The sequence below is a fragment of the Onychostoma macrolepis genome, chromosome 01 (assembly GCF_012432095.1).
Source record: "Onychostoma macrolepis isolate SWU-2019 chromosome 01, ASM1243209v1, whole genome shotgun sequence".
Lineage (NCBI taxonomy): Eukaryota > Metazoa > Chordata > Actinopteri > Cypriniformes > Cyprinidae > Onychostoma > Onychostoma macrolepis.
Genome location: NC_081155.1, coordinates 328831 through 351877, shown reverse-complemented (window position 1 = coordinate 351877; position 23047 = coordinate 328831). Strand labels below are relative to the sequence as shown.

General features: G+C 36.1%; 1 protein-coding gene across 2 annotated transcripts in view; it reads right to left on the bottom strand.

The window, feature by feature from the left end:
* Positions 1 to 298: 298 nt before the first annotated feature.
* Positions 299 to 23047, bottom strand: part of LOC131524228 (NACHT, LRR and PYD domains-containing protein 3-like) — a 57725-nt gene continuing 34976 nt past the window's right edge. For both annotated transcript variants that reach the window (XM_058751174.1, XM_058751262.1), the window contains one exon: positions 299 to 1474. In XM_058751174.1, coding sequence (XP_058607157.1) covers positions 915 to 1474 — 560 coding nt within the window. In that variant the 3' untranslated portion in view covers positions 299 to 914. The remainder of the gene's footprint in view (positions 1475 to 23047) is intronic.

The window sequence follows — 23047 nt, the reverse complement described above, 5'->3', positions numbered from 1 at the left end:
TTCAATATTCATATTCTCATATTTGTGAAAATCTTTGAAGTTATAAAGCAGCTGTTTTCTTGACTTATGCAAAGGAAGATGATATGATAGTGTCATTAGAAAGAGATATACATTTTATTTTTAAATTTGGATTTATTTGATATTTCAAGGTTTGTATATTTATGAACACTAATTCTTACAGAAAATAGATTCTGCTTCTGTTAAACATTACATTGTGTTATTGTAGAGAATACTGTTATTAACTGTTGTAATAATCTTCACTGTGAAGCAACACTTAGGCTCCTGTATTAGCACTGAACTGGAAATGATGATATTTTTGAAAAATACAATGCATTACAAGGCTGTAGAGAACAGTGCACTACTGCAGACTTATATACTGAGGTTTTAATGACATTATTTTAATATAGTCAGTGGTGAACTAAAGCCAGCCCTTCAGTCTCCTCAGTGGTTCAGTGACTGATGCAAACCATCATTCATCAACCTGCTTTCCTGCAGTCTGTGTTCTTCTGACTTCTGTTTTGTAGTAAGTAATGAATATGATTAAATCAGCGCAGACAGAAATATAAAGCAGACGATCAGGAGACGGATTCATTCTGAGTTTCATTCTGCTGATCTCAATCACATTCATCATTATTCATACTGTCATCAGTTCACATCAGATTCAGAAACCACTTCATCATTAAATCAGTCACTAATACACTTTTATTACATTTGATCATCAGTTTACAATAGAAATATTAAAGCAAACTTATTCATCTGTTTAATATTCAGAACAGTATGAGTCTGATCTAGATTCATAACTTCTAGATTAAGAATGAAAAACTATTTAATTATGAATGAATACAAATGTAACGATGTGAGATTTGATGAGTTTGTGTGCATGTGAACATCAGAAATATTTACAGAGAGTCTCTCTATCGTTTAATATCACACAGAGACACTGAAGAGTTAATCTGATGAACCCCAAACCCAGCACAGAGGGGTTCAGTGAATGTGGTGTTGAATGTGTGTAAGTGTGTGAGTGTGTATGTGTGTGTGAGTGTGTGTGTGTCAGAGACGCTGTAGAAGGACAGAGAGCCGGTCGACACGTCCACATACACTCCTGCTCTATTAGAGCATGAACGGTCAGCAGGTATATCAGTTCTGTTATTATTGTGACAGACAGAGAATCTGTTATCAGAGCAGATCAGACTCCAGGATTTGTCATTGTATCCAAACCAACAGTCACTCCCTCCTCCTTTCCTGTTGATTCCTTTATATGACACTGATATATCAGCCTCATCTCCGCTCCATTCAGTCTCCCAGTAACAGTGTCCAGTCAGACTCTCAACACTCAGAACCTGAGGAACATCAAATCTCTCTGGATGATCAGGATACGGCTGATGATATCTCACGCATGTGATGCTCTTGTTCTCATCAGACAGCTTGAGTTCAGTGTTTGCTGTGTTTGGATCCAGTGTGAGATCACAGGCATCTGAACACAAGAAGAGAGAAACATCAAGAACAACACAACAGTGAAGATGTCTGTGTGTGTTTACAGCTAAAGTCCAGACTGTCCTCACTCTTCTCAAATGTGTTCACTAATATAGTGAAAGCTGTTGAAGAGCGACTCGTGATTCAGATCTCACTAGCAGTGCTGGTCCTAGACTTCTGGAGCCCAAACAAAACTCTGTGAAAAACCCTGTCAGGCCTAAAACAGTGCAGACTAGTGTTGTGTAAAGCAGCGGTTGTGGGTTTATCATGAATACAAGTCAAGTCAGCTTTATTTCTATAACGCTTTCTACAGTACAGATTGTTTCAAAGCAGTAACAGATTGAGATTGTGCTGTAAAGCAGCTCTAACAAGCCAATAGTGTGATTCTAGAGCTAGAGCTCGAGCTGTAAAGTTAATCAGTAGTGCAGACAGACTGCACTGTAAAAAAAAACCCGTAATTTTATGGAAAATAACTGTGATTTTTTTCAGGTTGTTTTCTTTTATTTTGAATTGCATTCAAAACGCTGTAAAATTATCTCTGAATTAACTACTTGGCTATTATTTTAAGGATTATGAAATTAATGACAATTTACAATAATTCACATTTTTAATACAGAAAAACTACTGTATTTTTATACAGTACATTTTCTGTTTTCTTAAATTACAAACAAATGTATGTAAAATTACAAAAATAATCTGTAATGAATAAAATAACAAAACCGTTAAAATGGTCAAATTACTGGCAGCAACAGCTGCCAAACAAAAACCTTAAAATTAAAGTAAAATATCCTTATTTAAATAATCTGACAAACACTGTTATTTTACAGTTATTTCCTGAATTTTTATGATCAAACACCTTCACTGAAAAACAAAAGACAAAAAAACGGTCAAATGACTGGCAGCACAGGGTGCCAAACTAAAACCTTTAAATTAAAGTAAAATCTCCTTATTTAAACAAGCTGACAACACTGTTAATTTACAGGAATTTCATAAATTTTTACAATCAAACACCTTCACTGTAAAATTAACTAATTAACTAATTAATTAATTGAACGTCACATGACTGGCAGCAACAGAACATTACACACTAACAGATCTCTCTAGATCTCAGCATCTTCACTTATTACAAACCAGTCTGACTTAACAGATGTTTAGATGTCAATGTTTTATTGAAAATAATAAAGTTTGAAATCACCATTGTGGAGATAAGCGTTTGCTTTAGTTGGGCTTCTGACCCTTCACTTTATAATATCATCTTTTCGCTGGCTGCTGTGACTTTGCTAACGAGAAATTACTCTGGTCATGTAAACCTTATATAAGTAAAAACTTATTGATGATGAGTTAATCATCATGTAGTAGCCTGATCACATCATGAGTATTGTCTTAGAGTATGTTAGCCTTTAATGTTTTTTATTTGTCTTTTTTATACAGCGTTTTTGTGATGTTATGATAGTCAGAGATTCATTTTTTTATCATTACATAGAAATTGTTTTGATTGACAGAAACATCAAGAATCAGCACATGAAACTCAACAATGGTGACAATCAACAAAAAGCTGGTTTTGTGATGATCAGAGATGATCTGAATATTTTGTAGATTGTTACCATTGTTGAGGTTCATATGCAGATTCTTGATGTCTGTGACTCTACGTGCTCTCATCTAAGCAACTTCTTCAAAATACTTTGCAACCCTTAAAATATCAAAGCAGGGCCACTTTTCAAGCAATAAAATTGTAACACTACAGCAAAATGAAATTAATAAATTTAACATGTTCAGACATTTCTGATGAGGCTAGTGAGTTAGGCTACTATACGATGACAAAACCATCATCAGTACGTAAACCACTTCATCTGATCAGAATTTTTCTTGCAGGTTTTGCTGTAACAAATGTGCTTTAGAAACACACAGTTACAGCAGCCACAGAAAAAAATATTGTTTAAAATTTGAAGGGTCAGAAGCCCAACTAAAGCAAACACTTATCTCCACAATGGTGACTCCAAACTTGATTAATTTCAATAAAACATCAACATCGAAACCTCTGTTAATTCTCAATAAGAAGTTTTGTATGAAATAAATAAAGTCAGACTGGTTTGTAATAAGTGAAGATGCTGAGATGTAGAGAGATCTGTTAGTGTTTAATGTTCTTTTGGGATTTAAAGGGTTTCTGTCGTCTGTGTTTTGTAGGGTCAACATTGTGCTGAAGAGTAGAGTCTGTGCTTCAGTCCAGGAGAAGACCAAGAAACAAGATGTTATGCTGAATGTATCTTTATTTAAAAGCAGTAACTGTGGAGTTGTTGATGTAGCGGTAGTTATGAGTTTTTGCACTTATGTTGTTGTTAGATGATGGTTAACTGCAAAAAAAAAGTTTCACAGAGAATGTTTCACAATTATAATCCAGACAATACCTGTAAAGTAAAAAAAAAAAAACTAAGAAAAAAATAGGATGTTGTACCTTAATTTTACAGTTTTTGTTTGGCAGCTGCTTCTGCCATTCATTGACTGTTTTTTTAATAACGTTCTTTAACCGTTATTTCCATTAACCCCTTAACTGTCACCCACAGTTTTGAACAGAGACATTATAGTGCACTATCGAAACTTAATTTTTTATAATTCATGAATGAAAATATTTTGTAACATGATTTTAATGTACCATTTACATGGTAATGCAATGTCTGATTTTAAAATGGGTTTCAAAGGATGAATTTTGAAATTTTAAGTTTTCTACTGATAAATAATTTCTTATGATTTCTAATTCGTGATAGAGAAAAAGGCAACTAAGAAGACTTTCTGTGACAAAGGTCAGAATTCATGTCATGATGTAGATTTTTTTCAGGTGCACTCTTGTCATAAACAGAGGTGTCAAATCCAGGGTCAGAAAGTAAAAGTCCTGCCATGTGTTTATTCCACCCATGAACTCAGCAGCTGATTTCACCAGAGGAGGAACCAACTCATTCCTTTCAAGTCACAAGCAAGTTTCGAGTCAAATCCCAAGACCTCAACGAGTTGAGGTAATTAAGAGATAATTGAGAGACTAATTAAATGATGATTGTGCATTAGTGATGAACACCTGCTGTTACTGTGAATCACAGAGGATCAGATGTTGATGTTTTATTGGTTAAAATGATACCACCATCATGTAGATCAGTGTTTGCTTTAGTTGGGCTCTTGACCCTTGACTCCTGTGTTAGATCTCTGTAGCAATGCATGTGCTGTTGTAAAGCGGAGAGATCAGTGCTGTGCAGTGAGCAACTGTTAGTTGTTTTCATATGATGAGGTAATCATCAGGTGCTTACCTGTTTGCATCCACATTGCTTTTGAATAAACAACTGTGTGAAACCACAATACGCAATGAATTTGCTGCTGTAGTAGTTATAGAGAAAAAAGTTGAAATCTATTGCATTTAAATATTTAAACTCCAGTCCTACTCAGACACACACAGACATCAAGAACCAGCGTATGAATCTCAACAATGGTGACAATCAACAAAATGCTTCATGCTGCAATGCATGCTGGGTAACACCACAGTATGAATAATTATTGTCACCACTGTTGAGGATCGTATGATAAGTGTTCATGTCTAAAAGCCTGAGCAAAATAATTCTTAATTTTTTCCAATATTTAATATTACGATGGCATTTATTTAATAGTAAATTCCTGCAGTTCTGTAACAGCTGAACATCAGTAAATAAACCAAAGAGAGACACCTTCATGATGCTCATTCAAGTGACATAAAAGCCAAAAGTGTAAGCTCATCTGCTTCCTCAAGCTTTTAATTCAGCAATGTGCAAATGTTTGTTGTGAAGCAATATTGCAATTGCTTAAAAGCAATCCATTCTCAGTTACTAAAAGGGTCAAGAGCCCAACTAAAGCAAACACTGATCTCCATGATGGTGGCATCATTTTAACCAATAAAACATCAACATCTGATCCTCTGTAATTCTCAATAACAGCAGGTGTTCATCACTAATGCACAATCAACATTTAATTAGTCTCTCAATTATCTCTTAATTACCTCAACTCGTTGAGGTCTTGGGATTTGACTCGAAACTTGCTTGTGACTTGAAAGGAATGGCTTGGTTCCTCCTCTGGTGAAATCAGCTGCTGAGTTCATGGGTGGAATAAACACATGACAGGACTTTTACTTTCTGACCCTGGATTTGACACCTCTGGTCATAAATTAATCTATTACTTTTCCTACATAATTTTTAACAGAAAAAGTGGTAAAATACCTATTTAGGAGTCTTAGACCTTTCCAACGATATATAGTTTGTCATGATTAGATTAGGATTTAATTGTAAAATAGTGAAGTAAAGGTAGGCGTCCCACAGGGTGGACGGTGACAGTTAAGAGGTTAATGGCAAACGTTTGGCACCCTGTGCTGCCAAGCATTTCACTGTTTTTTTACATTTAATTTTTTTACAGTGTGTATATACAGTGTATTTGTGCTCATACACACACTCCACTGAACTCTGAACACACAAAACACACACGATAGTCCTGATTTACATTCCTCTCATCTGTGTGGAGTTTGGTGTGTGTATGGATGATCATTTGATGATTGTGTGCAGAGTTACTATGAAAAAACACGTTTATAAGAGTTAAAACAGAAGCTTGTGTTTTTGTGTAGAGTTTGTGGTTTTGTGTGTAGAATTTAGAGAAAAGGAGCCATAGTTTCAGAGATTGTAAGCAATTAAAAAATAACTACAAGTGAAATTAAATGCATATTTTGTCAGTAATGCTCTGCACCATCTAGCTGTCAGAAAAACTATAATGAAATGATTTTTCAGATGTGTGATTTACTGAGGAAACTAAAGCGTGATAAATATAGATCACTCAAGAAGTAAAATACAAAAATACATAATTCTCTAAATATGCAAACTTTAGGTCCAGATCTCAGCTTGGTTCCATATATATTTTAAACATATATTTTCCATTTATATTTATATATATTTAGAGTCAAACACACTTCATTCAAGCTCTTCTCGTGTGTGTCGCCCATATAAAGACACTAAAGCATCATTAAGAGCTTTGAAAGATGCGGTTATTTTAAAACAGAAGCAGAAACACAGCGAGCAGCAAAATAGATCCATACTTTCACTAAAACACTGCAGAAAACAACAATGCTGCAAATATAGTTATTTCTGACCGCTCAAACCAGGTTTGTGACACAACATTTTTATCATCTACATTTAGCATTATTAATCAGTATTTTAAGAGTATTTAAAAATAAACATATAATTGTTAAAATTGGGAAAATTATTTGTAGATGGCAAGTAAAGACAACAAAGTTTGAAATTACTAGTTATCTTTGTTTTCTGCTCATGATGAGAGTGTTTTGATTATGTTTGTTTTAAGCAAAATATAAAAATCTGAATAAGAATAAGAAAACTCTGAACCCCATACAGTACCTTTCCTCAGTCACATGACCTTCTGCCTTACATACGTGTCTAAATATAAAAATAATAATAGCTTGACAAAACATCTGATCTCATCTCTTAATATTCATATCAAATTGGGCTCAACTTAATTTTTTATTTATTTTATTTTTTTAAATATGTATTTCTATTGTAGTGTAATTGAGTACTCCTGCTTTAGACTGATGGTGATTGTTGTTAAAGCTGACAGGAGTCACACACATATATAATAGCAACGAGGCAATAGTAATTAGTTCAAATAAAGTATCAAAAGCAATAAATCATATGGTTGTATTGAACAAAACTGTTAAAATACATAATTTTATAAACAATAGAGCTAATGTAGATTACGCATAACAACAAAGGCCTGCAGGGGGCACCAACGGCCTGACGATTGTTTTTACACATTACTGTGCATCTAATCCTTGTTTAATATTGAACAAGCACCATTTCATTCAAATGTCCACTTAATCTTTAATATTTGGCCATTTCTTTAGGACAGAAATGCTATAGCCACTGTGAGATGCACAAACTTAAAGCATAGACTGTAAAAAAAGATGGACGACTATAGAAAAGTGTATGGCAAGCCGTTTTAACATTTAAAACATTTTTTTGACTATCCATAAATATAATTTCGGATAGTCACAATTGTAATTCCAGATATCTATTGCAATTATGACTAGTCGTAATTGGAATGAAGATATCTACAACTATATTGTGACTAGTCATAATATGCATTGAAGATATCTACAATGCAATTACGACTAGTCATAATACACATTCCGGATATCTACAATGCAATTACGACTAGTTGTAATCTTCCATTGACTTCCATTGAAAAATATTTCCAGATATCTTCAAATGAGTTTTGACTAGTCGTAATTCCAATTCAAGATATCTCTAATTGAATTGTGACTAGTCAAAACTCGAATTAGAGATATCTCTAATTACAATTCGACTAGTCACAATTCAATTAGAGATATCTCTAATTGTATTTTGACTAGTCGCAATTCCAATTGAAGATATCTTTAAATATAATTTGACTAGTCAAAATTCAAATTAGAGATATCTCTAATTACAATTCGACTAGTCATAAATGAATTGCAGATATCTTCAAATGTATTTCGGATATCTTTAAAAATTTTGAATTAGAGATATCTCTAATTGTATTTTGACTAGTCGAATCATTCAAACTCATTTGAAGATATCTGCAATTCAATTACGGATATCTCAATCAGATTTGTGACTAGGAAGAACTTTTTTGGAGATATCTGCATTAAGATTTGTGACTAGGCGAAATTGCATTGCAGATATCTTCAATTAACAATTTGACTAGTCAAAACGCATTTAGAGATATCTCTAATGTGCATGCAAATACGCCTTTGTTGAGCCCCGCCTTAAACATTCTATTTAACCAATCCTAGCTTGGAAACTGTTGTCTTCCGCCATATTGTCTAAGTTTTGTATAATAAAGGTCCCGCGTCTTTGGGTGATTTGAAACTGTTTTATACAGAAGTAATTGAAAAGTATGTAAATAAAAATGTAACTGGAGCATGTGTAAGGCTATAAAGAGAGGACTATAGTATTTTGTCCTGTTTTGTATGGTAATGTTGAGACGTGTGTGCTGTGGATGAAATTGTGTTAGCCTTTATTTACAAACGAACACATAAGCCTCATGTCAGCCGTTGCAACATTTGATATATTGTTAAAAGAATCGGAGTGTCTATTTACACTAAGGCTATTTATTTACATCATCCGACCATCGTATGTGTCATTGGGATAGTCAACAATGATAAATGACGACCCCAAGTAACAGTTACAGTGGCGTAGGGTATAGCGTGTATGTTTGCAGATGCAGTCGACCCGAGTTCGATTCCGCCTTGTGATAAACTTTTTTTCTCGTGAATTTACACTCAATACCTTATTATTGCGTATAATGTACTACAATACTGAGGTGCAGAAAATTGCCTAAATAGTACAAAATATTGCTATTTTAACATAGTGTAAATAGCATCTATCACTAAGAAAATATTCTATTTGCACTTAGTGTAGAATCTAATTGCTATGTACACTTAGTGCAAATAGCTGCCTAAAAGAATACATTGACGCTCATCACTGAACACAGCAGAATATCATCATCATAGATCTCTTACTGCAATACTCCCACGTTGTGGGCTATTTCCTATGGAAGCTTGTTTCCATCACTAAATAAAGAAATAAAAATGAATAAATAGTGACTTTTTAACCTCACAATTCTGACTTTTTTCTCAGAATTGTGAGATATAGCTCAATACAATGTAACTTGCTTAAAGAATTGTAAGTAAAAAATTCAGTGTTTCTGTGGATATTGTTTTCTTATAGCGCAGCTCACACTCAAACGCCATTCTATATATGAGTCTAATACGTAATTGCCACAGGACAGAAATCATACATTTTCTGTCATACTTGCAGGAAAGTAATATAAAACAACAATGCAGGAACAACCATAAGTTTTCCATGGGCAAAAACATTGTCTCAGTGTGGATAGAAGGCCAAAACTTTGAGAAAAAATGGTTTGGCTAGATTAATATTGATGTAGCCTAATAGTTACATTTATAAAACTGATGACACTACTCACTCATGTTACTTTTACTCAGTTACTATAAGTATAGGATATATGAGTATATGAGTAACAGGACTGAAAGTAACCGGATTGAGATTGTAGGATAAAATTAGCAAATACATATAATCTAACCACATGGAGTACTGTAAGTGCTGATATTATAAGAATACTCAGCAAATTCACCAAAGATTTGTATTTTTAAAATAAGTAACATCTAAGAAATAATTTAGGTAACAGGACAGTATATTTATAATGATATTACGATATCATCAGATATACAGAATAGAAAATAAGACCATGTGCTTTCGGTCATTTCATTGCCTTCAGAAGATCCAGATGTTGCAATATTATGTTGAAAATGTGAAAACCTGGGGACACAAATAAAATGTGTATTTCATCAAAAATACTGTAATTTTATTTTGAAATAAATGTATTTAAAGCACAGATGGGATATGGAGGTACAAAAAATGCAAAACAAAAATAATTTCTGAAGGATTTTAAACATTATATTTAATGTTAAAATGTAGCGTTAGACACTGGGGACATGTACAATTGCCATGTTTTCAGTGTTTTAGGTAGTTTTTAATAATTTTTAAAATTATATATTTTAAATTTGCAGTTATATTAATGTGCAGGACACTTTGCTTAATGATAAAATGTATTTTGTACTTAATTTTTATGCATGTTTGTACCTATAATGTCCTGGGGGCAGAAATGGTGCCCATTCAGTGGAATGGCCTTGGCCCTACCAAGGGAGGGCTTTATTGTCCCAATAAGGTGGCATCCGTTTAAAAATTGGAATTAAAATTTGAATTTACATGGGCACTCATCACTGAACACAGCAGAATATCATCATCATGGATCTTTTGCTATAACACAATACAATACTCCCACCTAGTGGCCTATTTCCTATGGAAGCTTGTTTCCTCCACTAAATAAAGAAATCATTAATTAATAAAGAAATTGCAACTCGCATTGTTTATATCTCGCAATTCTGAGAAAAAAGTCAGAACGAATGATAAGATAAAAAGCTGCAAATTAAGTTTATTTTTTATTCCATGGTGGAAACAAGCTGCCATAATGACACGAGTGAACCTGAATTCATACACAACGTAATGTAACCTACTAATAAATGTCATCAATGCCAGATAAACTTTTATTAAATTGTAATCTTTTTAAAATCAGCCTTCACCTTTTTTGACTGCATCTGATAATGAGGCATTGTTCTTGTCCGTCATGCATTTATTTGTACTATTCCTCATGTGTGAGTTTTTTTTGTTTGTATAATTCCATTGTTTTTCATTATGTCTAAATATTAATAAATAAATTCAGACGAGCAGTTTGCGGTTTTCTGCCTTTATTGAACATTACACTGCATTTGGTCTGTTTTGCAACATGATTCAATTAAAATCACAGCACTATACATACATGCACGCTGGAGACCTTTTACCACATAAGGCTGCATCCAGATTTATTTAATAATCCATGAAGCACTTTATCCAGTAGCTTTTCTCTCCGTGACAACAAAAGCAGACTGTTATTATGTTGTTAGCTGGAGCTGTGGGAGGAGCTGAGAAAATCTATTCTGACATCACACAACAGCAATTCGACTAGGAGCAATTGCAATATATTAAATCAGATCAGATATCTTAAACTATAGTTGTGACTAGTCGAAACTGAATTAGAGATATCTCTAATTACATTTGCGGATGTATAACGCGTTATTGAAAATATCTCTAATTCAATTTCGACTAGTCATAAAGTATTTAGAGATATCTCTAATTCGATTAGAGATATCTGCAATTATAATTGCAGATATCTCTAATTGTCATTGTGACTAGTCAAATTATAATTATGACTATACGAATTACAATTGTGACTATCCGAATTATATTTATGGATAGTCAAAAAAATGTTTTAAATGTTAAAACGGCTTGCCATAAAAGTGAAGCCACAGCATCTCAGTATGGTCGCTGCCATCGTGAGTAAATGACGTCATTTGGAGCCCAAGTCTGCGCAGTAGAGATTCGTTTGGAGCCCGAGTCTGCGCAGTAGAGATTCATTTGGAGCCCGAGTCTGCGCAATAGAGATTCGTTTGGAGCCCGAGTCTGCACAGTAGATTCGTTTGGAGCCAGAGTCTGCGCAATAGAGATTCGTTTGGAGCCTGAGTCTGCGCAGTAGAGATTCGTTTGAGTCAGAATCTGCACAGTAGAGATTCGTTTGGAGTCAGAGTCTGTGCAGTAGAGATTCGTTTGGAGTCAGAGTCTGCACAGTAGAGATTCGTTTGGAGTCAGAGTCTGTGCAGTAGAGATTCGTTTGGAGTCAGAGTCTGCACAGTAGAGATTCGTTTGGAGTCAGAGTCTGTGCAGTAGAGATTCGTTTGGAGTCAGAGTCTGCACAGTAGAGATTCGTTTGGAGTCAGAGTCTGTGCAGTAGTGTCGTGAGGTGGAGCCACGGAATCAAACTCCCGCAGACCTAATAAATTATAACGACACGCCCCGTTTTTATCAAATTACTAGCTAAAATGAAACTTATCACAAAAATCACACATCTGAAATGAGAGGGCGGGACTTGATTTCGTCCTTCGAGAATTGGTTGGAAGTTGGGGCGTTGCTAACAAAATGGAGGCAGATCTGAATGCCAGATTGCAGTTAGTTGTGGGGGGATTTCTCTCCACTGGATTCACCGCCGACACCCTAGCATTAAGAATTTTTTTTATTTATTGAGGATGACGGTGACGAGGACGATCAATGGCACAAACAATGCCTAACAGCACGCATGAGAGAGAGAGAGAGAGAGAGAGAGACCTCCATCAGGTTAAGTCATATTCATTAAAAAAAAAAAAAAAAAAGTTTGCGATGTCCTAAGAGTATCGTTGTGGTAATATCCTAATATCCTTTTAATTTTTAAGGGTAGTGTACTCCCCCATGGCTCACGTCAGCACTGGTCAATGTATTTATTTCTATAAAGTGAAGCATCAGCTTCAGCTTTTCCGCTGTTGTTTATCCCAGCGTTTACCCCTTACGTCACTAGCTCTGCCCTTGCGCCATCGCTCGTGACCGGAAGAGAAGAGGAGTCGTTTTGAGGGGGAGGGGAGGTTAACATTTTTTATTAAAGATTACAAAAGGCACATGAATTTAAAAACAATGAAGAGCACGGATAAATTATTTATAATAAACACTACAGTATTCCATTAAAAAATAAGAATTATCAATTTTGATTTCATGCTGACTTTAACCTACACGCATGTAAATAATTAAAGCGCATATACTGTATTAGAACTGCATCGCATATAAATATTTAATTAAATTGTAGCATTTGTGAATTCACAATTATGCTTAATTATGATTTTTAAATGGGTTTAATATACAGTGGGTACGGAAAGTATTCAGACCCCCTTAAATTTTTCACTCTTTGTTATATTGCAGCCATTTGCTAAAATCATTTAAGTTCATTTTTTTTTCCTCATTAATGTACACACAGCACCCCGTATTGACAGAAAAACACAGAATTGTTGACATTTTTGCAGATTTATTAAAAAAGAAATATCACATGGTCCTAAGTATTCAGACCCTTTGCTCAGTATTTAGTAGAAGCACCCTTTTGATCTAATACAGCCATGAGTCTTTTTGGGAAAGATGCAACAAGTTTTTCACACCTGGATTTGGGGGATCCTCTGCCATTCCTCCTTGCAGATCCTCTCCAGTTCTGTCAGGTTGGGTGGTAAACGTTGGTGGACAGCCATTTTTAGGTCTCTCCAGAGATGCTCGATTGGGTTTAAGTCAGGGCTCTGGCTGTCCATTCAAGAACAGTCACGGAGTTGTTGTGAAGCCACTCCTTCGTTATTTTAGCTGTGTGCTTAGGGTCATTGTCTTGTTGGAAGGTAAACCTTCGGCCCAGTCTGAGGTCCTGAGCACTCTGGAGAAGGTTTTCGTCCAGGATATCCCTGTACTTGGCCGTATTCATCTTTCCCTCGATTGCAACCAGTCGTCCTGTCCCTGCAGCTGAAAAACACCCCCGCAGCATGATGCTGCCACCACCATGCTTCACTGTTGGGACTGTATTGGACAGGTGATGAGCAGTGCCTGGTTTTCTCCACACATACCGCTTAGAATTAAGGCCAAAAATTTCTATCTTGGTCTCATCAGACCAGAGAATCTTATTTCTCACCATCTTGGAGTCCTCCATGCGGGCTTTCATGTGTCTTGCACTGAGGAGAGGCTTCCGTCGGGCCACTCTGCCATAAAGCCCCGACTGGTGGAGGGCTGCAGTGATGGTTGACTTTCTACAACTTTCTCCCATCTCCCGACTGCATCTCTGGAGCTCAGCCACAGTGATCTTTGGGTTCTTCTTTACCTCTCTCACCAAGGCTCTTCTCCCCCGATAGTTCAGTTTGGCCGGACGGCCAGCTCTAGGAAGGGTTCTGGTCATCCCAAACGTCTTCCATTTAAGGATTATGGAGGCCACTGTGCTCCTAGGAACTTTAAGTGCAGCAGAAATTTTTTTGTAACCTTGGCCAGATCTGTGCCTTGCCACAATTCTGTCTCTGAGCTCTTCAGGCAGTTCCTTTGACCTCATGATTCTCATTTGCTCTGACATGCACTGTGAGCTGTAAGGTCTTATATAGACAGGTGTGTGGCTTTCCTAATCAAGTCCAATCAGTATAATCAAACACAGCTGGACTCAAATGAAGGTGTAGAACCATCTCAAGGATGATCAGAAGAAATGGACAGCACCTGAGTTAAATATATGAGTGTCACAGAAAAGGGTCTGAATACTTAGGACCATGTGATATTATTGAGGGGAAAAAAATGAACAAATGATTTTAGCAAATGGCTGCAATATAACAAAAAGTGAAAAATTTAAGGGGGTCTGAATACTTTCCGTACCCACTTGTACCATGCAGCCTTGGAAAACAGTCGAAGGGCATGTTCACACTTGTCTTTTTTGACTAGAAAAAGTTGACGAGCACTTTTTTAGTAAAATAAAAGGCTGCCAGCGTTTTGGTTACAAATAGCAGCCGAGGGCGTCTTTTGTTGCTATAACAACAGCTGCAATGGTAGCCTAGCTGCAGAAATGTCGGCTTTTAAAATTAACGGGGAGGGTGTCGGTTCACAACGACGTTTGTGGGAACAAACAATTTAGTGCTTCCAACAATTTAGTCCAGGAGCTCCGGTTGGATGATGCATGGTTTCATCCAACTCCTGATGCTCCGAAACTAGTGTGATCTGTCTACCGGCTATCTTCTCCTTTTTTCTTGTTGTTTTTGTTGTTATGGAAACGACTCGCCACTCGCTTGTCATTGGTCAGCTGTCAAAAAGGTGCTTGACATAGAGCATTTTTTTCAGAAAAGTTAAACTTTTTTCAACTTGAAAAGACGCTCTGAGTTGCAGAAAAAGACGCCGGCGGTGGGGTTTTAAAAAGCTTTTTTGAAAACACGGTTTACTCCATAGGATTATAATGAAAAACAGACGCCGGCAGCTTCAAAAAAGACGCTGTGTGAACATAGCCTAATAATGTGTTTTATGGATTGTCATCCGTGAAATGCACCACTTCCGGTATTTTGCCGGTTAGTCGACGTGAGCAAAATGAAGTCCAGGATTTTTAAAAATCAAATAGTTGAATAAAATTGATGAAATCACGACAGCCCTAATATATAAATATATTAGTGCTGTCAATCGATTAAAAAAATTCATTTTCAAATTCAAATTCATTTTTCTGAAATTAATCGTGATTAATCTATAAAATTGCCCCCCCCCCTATTTAACCATTGACTATAGCCATTCAACATTGCAGTATAATTGAGAGCTAACAATTTGAACATTTATTAGACTTTTAAAAAATAACTTCTAATTTAACCTCTTAACTGTCACCGTCCACCCTGTGGGACGCCTACCTTTACTTCACTATTTTACAATTAAATCCTAATCTAATCATGACAAACTATATATCGTTGGAAAGGTCTAAGACTCCTAAATAGGTATTTTAACACTTTTCTGTTAAAAATAATGTAGGAAAATAGATTAATTTATGACCAGAGGTGTCAAATCCAGGGTCAGAAAGTAAAAGTCCTGTCATGTGTTTATTCCACCCATGAACTCAGCAGCTGATTTCACCAGAGGAGGAACCAAGCCATTCCTTTCAAGTCACAAGCAAGTTTCGAGTCAAATCCCAAGACCTCAACGAGTTGAGGTAATTAAGAGATAATTGAGAGACTAATTAAATGTTGATTGTGCATTAGTGATGAACACCTGCTGTTATTGAGAATTACAGAGGATCAGATGTTGATGTTTTATTGGTTAAAATGATGCCACCATCATGGAGATCAGTGTTTGCTTTAGTTGCGCTCTTGACCCTTTTAGTAACTGAGAATGGATTGCTTTTAAGCAATTGCAATATTGCTTCACAACAAACATTTGCACATTGCTGAGTTAAAAGCTTGAGAAAGCAGATGAGCTTACACTTTTGGCTTTTATGTCACTTGAATGAGCATCATGAAGGTGTCTCTCTTTGGTTTATTTAGTGATGTTCAGCTGTTACAGAACTGCAGGAATTTACTATTAAATAAATGCCATCGTAATATTAAATATTGGAAAAAATTAAGAATTATTTTGCTCAGGCTTTTAGACATGAACACTTATCATACGATCCTCAACAGTGGTGACAATAATTATTCATACTGTGGTGTTACCCAGCATGCATTGCAGCATGAAGCATTTTGTTGATTGTCACCATTGTTGAGATTCATACGCTGGTTCTTGATGTCTGTGTGTGTCTGAGTAGGACTGGAGTTTAAATATTTAAATGCAATAGATTTCAACTTTTTCTCTATAACTACTACAGCAGCAAATTCATTGCGTATTGTGGTTTCACAGTTGTTTATTCAAAAGCAATGTGGATGCAAACAGGTAAGCACCTGATGATTACCTCATCATATGAAAACAACTAACAGTTGCTCACTGCACAGCACTGATCTCTCCGCTTTACAACAGCACATGCATTGCTACAGAGAGATCTAACACAGGAGTCAAGGGTCAAGAGCCCAACTAAAGCAAACACTGATCTACATGATGGTGGTATCATTTTAACCAATAAAACATCAACATCTGATCCTCTGTGATTCACAGTAACAGCAGGTGTTCATCACTAATGCACAATCATCATTTAATTAGTCTCTCAATTATCTCTTAATTACCTCAACTCGTTGAGGTCTTGGGATTTGACTCGAAACTTGCTTGTGACTTGAAAGGAATGAGTTGGTTCCTCCTCTGGTGAAATCAGCTGCTGAGTTCATGGGTGGAATAAACACATGGCAGGACTTTTACTTTCTGACCCTGGATTTGACACCTCTGTTTATGACAAGAGTGCACCTGAAAAAAATCTACATCATGACATGAATTCTGACCTTTGTCACAGAAAGTCTTCTTAGTTGCCTTTTTCTCTATCACGAATTAGAAATCATAAGAAATTATTTATCAGTAGAAAACTTAAAATTTCAAAATTCATCCTTTGAAACCCATTTTAAAATCAGACATTGCATTACCATGTAAATGGTACATTAAAATCATGTTACAAAATATTTTCATTCATGAATTATAAAAAATTAAGTTTCGATAGTGCACTATAATGTCTCTGTTCAAAACTGTGGGTGACAGTTAAGGGGTTAAGTGAACTTAAAACAATCTTCACATAAACCCATTATAATAAATGCCATATTTACCTGTACCCTTCAGCAGAAATATACATAAATTGAAAATATCAAACACTAAATACTAAATTAAATATTGATGAATCCTTAAAGCTATAAAAGTTATTTTTTTCCTCTTTTTTTTTTCATTGTCATTTGATAAATAGACATCACAGCAGCTGGTTATTGGGTTATTTTGGCTGTTATTTCTTTAAGAGTTGCTGATGCTGAATGTGACGCGGATCTGACAAGCATCGTATTTTATCTCAACTCTTTTTACCATTTCTGACACACTTCAGGTCTTAAAGTCTCTATTAATGAGCTGACGAGTTGAATCAGGTGTGTTAGATGAGGGAGACAGTGCTGGGCTGCTCCAGGACAGTTTTGAAAACCATTTCAGAGACATGTTCTTAAATGTTACTCATATAAAATATATTACATGCACGCACAGTTTTAAGGCAGCTTTAATCGCCTTTTTGGTAACTTCATGACTTAACTGACCACGCCATCACATGCTCATAGTTTATTTCATGCTTTGATATGAAATGATACAGGCTAAAGCGCGCGCCGGAACCTTTGTGCGTGCAGTTGAGCATATGCTGCGAGCACAGCACCATTTTGAAAATGGAGCGCGCGTCTGAAACGTCTCCTGTTTGATGTGCTCATAAAGACATTCTGCGACTCAGTGGCGTGCACAGACCTCCGGAGGGGCAGGGGCAGGGGCAAAGGGGGGGGGGTATGGGTTTGGTCCCCCTCGGCTAGTGGTGGGCGATTTGGCAAAAATATCACGATTTTCTTTAGAAATATCACGATTCACCATAGTATCACAATTCTTTGTCATGTTGGATTTTCTATTTTGCAAGTTGTCTGAGCATTACAGCCAAACTAATTTCCCTACTATAAAGACAAAGCCTTTCAAGATAACAAAATATAAAAAAGTATGGCGGATATTTAGGCCAAAGTAGGTGAAGATAAAAATCGTTGTCATTGTTTTATCTTTGTTATTAAGATACACATTACAAATACACATAATATACAAATAAAATAAACAGTGTTTTATTTTCAGGTAGTCAATAGGTGTATTTAGCAGGAGCATTCAAGAAACTGAATGAACAAATATAAAAATAAAACACTATATAGATTGATTCCTATTAAAGCAACTGTATTAAAGTTTTTCAGTCAAGAGTAGTGGGTGATTTTTCTCTTTGTGTTTGGTGTTTTATTAACATTAAAGGAATAATACACCCCAAAATTAAAATAGGCTAGTGTTTTATTTTTATACCTTCATTTACTCACTCAAAAGTTGGTTTAAACCTGAACGAGTTTTTTCTGCTGAAAATAAATGCTATTTTGAAGAATGTGTAGAACAGTTGCTGGTCTACAGTGACTTCCATAGTATTTTTTCCCCTGCTGTTAAAGTCAATGTGGACCAGCAACTGTTCTACAAAATATCATCTTTTGTGTTCAGCACAAGAAAGAAATTATTACAGGTTTGGGACAACATGTGAGAGTAAATAATGACAGAAATTAAATTTTAGGGTGAACTATCCCTTTAATTACAGTCGGCAGCATGTTTAGTACTGTCCCTTTAAGACCTGCACGCATCTAATGTACAGTCACGCATGCGTTTCTCTCAGCTGTTTAATTTCATTTTAGACATAACCAACTGAGTCTATACATAAACCTGGTGTGTTTTGATAGTATTAGCACAAAACATAACTTAGTTCAGTAATCAGGCGCTGTTTGACGGGCTTTTTAGAGCACGTGCTTTGGGTGTATGTGCTCAGAAAAGGCGCTCATCAGAACAGCACACGAATGAAACGTTTAACCAGTCTTTGAAGCAGATGCAAATAATGTACTTTTGTGACTGCGAATAAGTGCAGTGTCCCGTGAGAGTAACTCTACCGCTGAGTTAACACTGATGTGAATGTATGTGGCGTTGTACAGTATAAAGACGGCGGCGCCAGAACTGCAGCTGATAGAATGCGCGCTGAAGTACGATACTACGATATTTCTTCAAAAAAGCAAATCGTGGAGACATTTTTATAGTCCACCATCAAAAATCGTCATATCGAACAACCCTACCCTCGGCAGAAATCGCATACCGGGAGCACCGGACCGCAAAGGGCACTTTACCGTCAGACCTCAAAGGGGCAGGGGCTCGAGCCCCCCTGGCCCCCCCCTTGTGCACACCACTGCTGCGACTTGTGAGTGGGGTGGCCAACCCTAGCTCCGCCCCTGCGTTAATTGCCTTAAATATTTTTAATGCGTTAAACTGAAAAAATTAATCATCGCCTACGTTAATGCGCTAATTTTGACACCACTAATATATATATTTATACTACGGGGCCGTTGAATGCTTGAATCTGATTGGCTGCCGAACGTTCTGAGGTGTGCAATTATTTTCAGGGAACCGCAATGCGAATGTAGTTCCAGGCAGCTCTTGACCGCATTACCTGACCATATCACTTCGCCAAATGATTTCTGTTATTTCAAAGGTCTTACAACAGCAAAATAACCAAAACCCACAACGACACTGGCCAAACAAATAAATTTAGTTATCAAAAGGATAAAAACGACAGATCATGTCCATGTTTTTGCCACACAATTACGCTTTATTATGTACGGAAACCACATACTCTCTCCCGCTCTCTCTCCCTCACAGACCGCACATACATAACAGTTACAGTTTGCGCACACTAGCATACATCGCACTAATGTTGTTAGCGCTACTCTGACGATTTTATCAGTAAACAACTTAAAAACTACATGACTTCTCACAAGCGAGGTAACAACAACGGAGCTGTTCGTGAAGGAAAGGAACTAAGTTTAACTATAACTAGAGACATTGCTGCCGAACACTATTGAGAGACGCACAGAGGTAATTCTCTCTCTCTCTCTCTCTCTCTCTCTCATAGCTTCGTTATTAACTGTATTAACTGCATTATTAGTCCGCTATCAACGGCTCAAGCCTCCGTTACTAGGTTTAAAATGACGTTTTGGAATTAGCAACTGAGGCGCTGGATGAAATGCGGAAGAAATAATCCTACTCACAATAGAGATTTAAGTAGAAATACCGGACGAATGCCTTGAAATATATCATCTGCTCGATGTCTTGAGGTGTGGCAACTGTAGTATAAGCGGAATAATTGACTTCGGTCTGTTGAATTATTAGAAAAATAATGCACACCCGAGGTGGTGATGCGGCCACGACGCGAAGCGGAGTTATTATTTTTCTAATAATCCAACGGCCCGTCGTCAATTATTCCTTACATAATCTTCATTAATGAAAAGTGAATCTTTAAAGTGAATTTTAGGTAACACTTCGATAGTCCACTAGTTAGTAGAATGTCTAAAGTGGACTATCGAAATACAGTGTAATCAAATTTTATTGCACAGCTGTAGAGTTGAGACATAATAAAGCCTTTAAAATATTATAAGTGTTTAAAGAATGTGTTCATGACTATGAAGGTAAGTTATCAATTATCAAGAATCCCATTACAACAGTGATACTCAAATCTGGCTCGCAAGAGCCACACTGTAAAACGTAATCCACTATATTTACTCAATAAAATTGTGTCAACAGATTCCAAGCAATATTATTAATTAAATTCAACACATAAAAATTAATTAGAATTAATCAAATGAGATGATTACAAATTAACCTCTCAAAATGAGTAAAATAGCACAAAAAAATTAAGTAAGATTTAAACAAAAATACAAAAAACACTATGCTAATGATGCTATGTTATGCATGCCAGGCCAGTAGTTGGCGATCAAGAAACACAGTGCAAAACGTAATTTGCATGCACATGACGTCACCTTTTTCACAAATTCATGTTTTTGTTGTTTACATGGAGATGATACAGGCATCGTGTTCAAAAGCTTGTGTTTCCAGGCCCCAAAAACAGTTATTGAAGACACCTGATGTTAACAAACAGAATCACTGAAAGAGAAAATCTGAATTCTTAGGTTACCATTACGGTGGTCAATGTTTGCTTTAGTTGGGCTCTTGACCCTTGACTCTTTAACATTAGATATTGTTTGGCTGCTGTAACTGAGTAAGACAACAGTTAAGACAAGCCAAGAGAAAAGGTGATCAGGTGGTGTTGGTTATGTTTTGACATCATCATCTGACCTGAAACTCTGAGTTGGATTTACCGTATCTATTTCTGCCATCCTGTGACTGCACAGTGTAATAGCTGGAATTTTTGACATAAACAGATTTTTATAAGCTCTCCTGATCAAACAATAAGAGCAGCTTTCATCTAGGCACACAGACATCAAGTATCAGCGTGAGAACCTCAACAATGGTGACCATCAAATGTTGCAGTGCATTCTGGGTACCACCAATCAAAACTCATCAATAGCTCCCATCATGCATTGCATATTTTTAGTAGTTTGTTTTGTGACGTTCAGAGTTGAGCTGTTTATCACCGTTGTTGAGATTCATACTCTGATTCTTGATGTCAGAGTGTGCCTAAAAGAACAAGTTTTAAGAAACCCTTCGGGTTATACTGAAAATTTCAGGACTGTTGTAATCAAAGTAAATCTAGTTCAGAGATTCAAGGCAAATGATGATGACAATACATAATCAACACCACTAGACCACCTTTTCATTTGGCTTGACTAACTGTTGTTTAACTCTGTAACAGCAGCCAAACAAAATCTAATGTTAAAGAATCAAGGATCAAGAGCCTTCAGTGATTCTGTTTGTTAATATCAGGTGTCTTCAATAACTGTTTTTGGGGCCTGGAAACACAAGCTTTTGAACAAGATGCCTGTATCATCTCCATGTAAACAACAAAAACACGAATTTGTGAAAAAGGTGACGTCATGTGTATGCATATTACGTTTTTGCGCAGTGTTTCTTGATCGCCAACTACTGGCCTGACATGCATAACATACACTCAAAAAAATGATTTGGTCTAATTTGCGCCAGTGTTCGTGTGTTTCCACACTACAGAGTGTTCAAGTAGAATTGAAGCAGTGCTGGAGTTAAGGAGATAATTATGTGATGATTGATCATTAATGATGAACACCTGCTGTTATCAAGAAGAATCACCGAAGGAAAGAGAAACACAAGAACTACAACTGACTTCAGCCACAGCTGAAGATGAAATCAACTGAAAAAAAAGAAGACATTAAATCTCTCAAGATCTGATTAAACAGCATCAGACTGACCAGATTGACTTTATTTCTGTCAGACTTCTAGAGAAGCTCTTATTGAGAATTAACAGAGGTTTAGATGCTTTATTGTTTTGTTTGAAATCACCATCAAAGAGACCAGTGTTTCCTTTTGTTGGGCTCTGGGCTCTTGACATGTTGGTGTTAGTATTACACTGGTTGCTTTAATTGTGTGTTTATATAGAACACACTTCGTTTAGCCAGCAAAGCTAAGAAAAAAAAAAAAAAAAAGTTGTGGGCAAATGATCCACCGATCTCATTTCAAGTCCAACATCTGATTGTATGGATGTAGTATGGCTTTAGATTTTTTATATAGCTTCAGATGTAGTAGTCTTGTAAAATCAGATAATTTAAATAATTTACAAATCACTTTGTGCTCAAAAACTTTTAACAATCAAAGATCACAGACATCAAGAATCAGCGTATGAATCTCAACAATGGTTACAGTCAACAAAATGCTTCATGTTGCAATGCATGCTGGGTACCAGCATAGTACAAGACTCTCCCATGTATCCCAGCATGCATTGCAGCATGAATAAACAACGCAGCTGAATTGTCTGATTATTTTCTTTTATTCTTATTATTTTATTTTACGTATGCTGTTATAGTTGTGACTTTTAGTAGCTTGTTTTGTGATGTTCAGAGTTTTATCTGAATATTTTCTTGACTGTCACCATTGTTGAG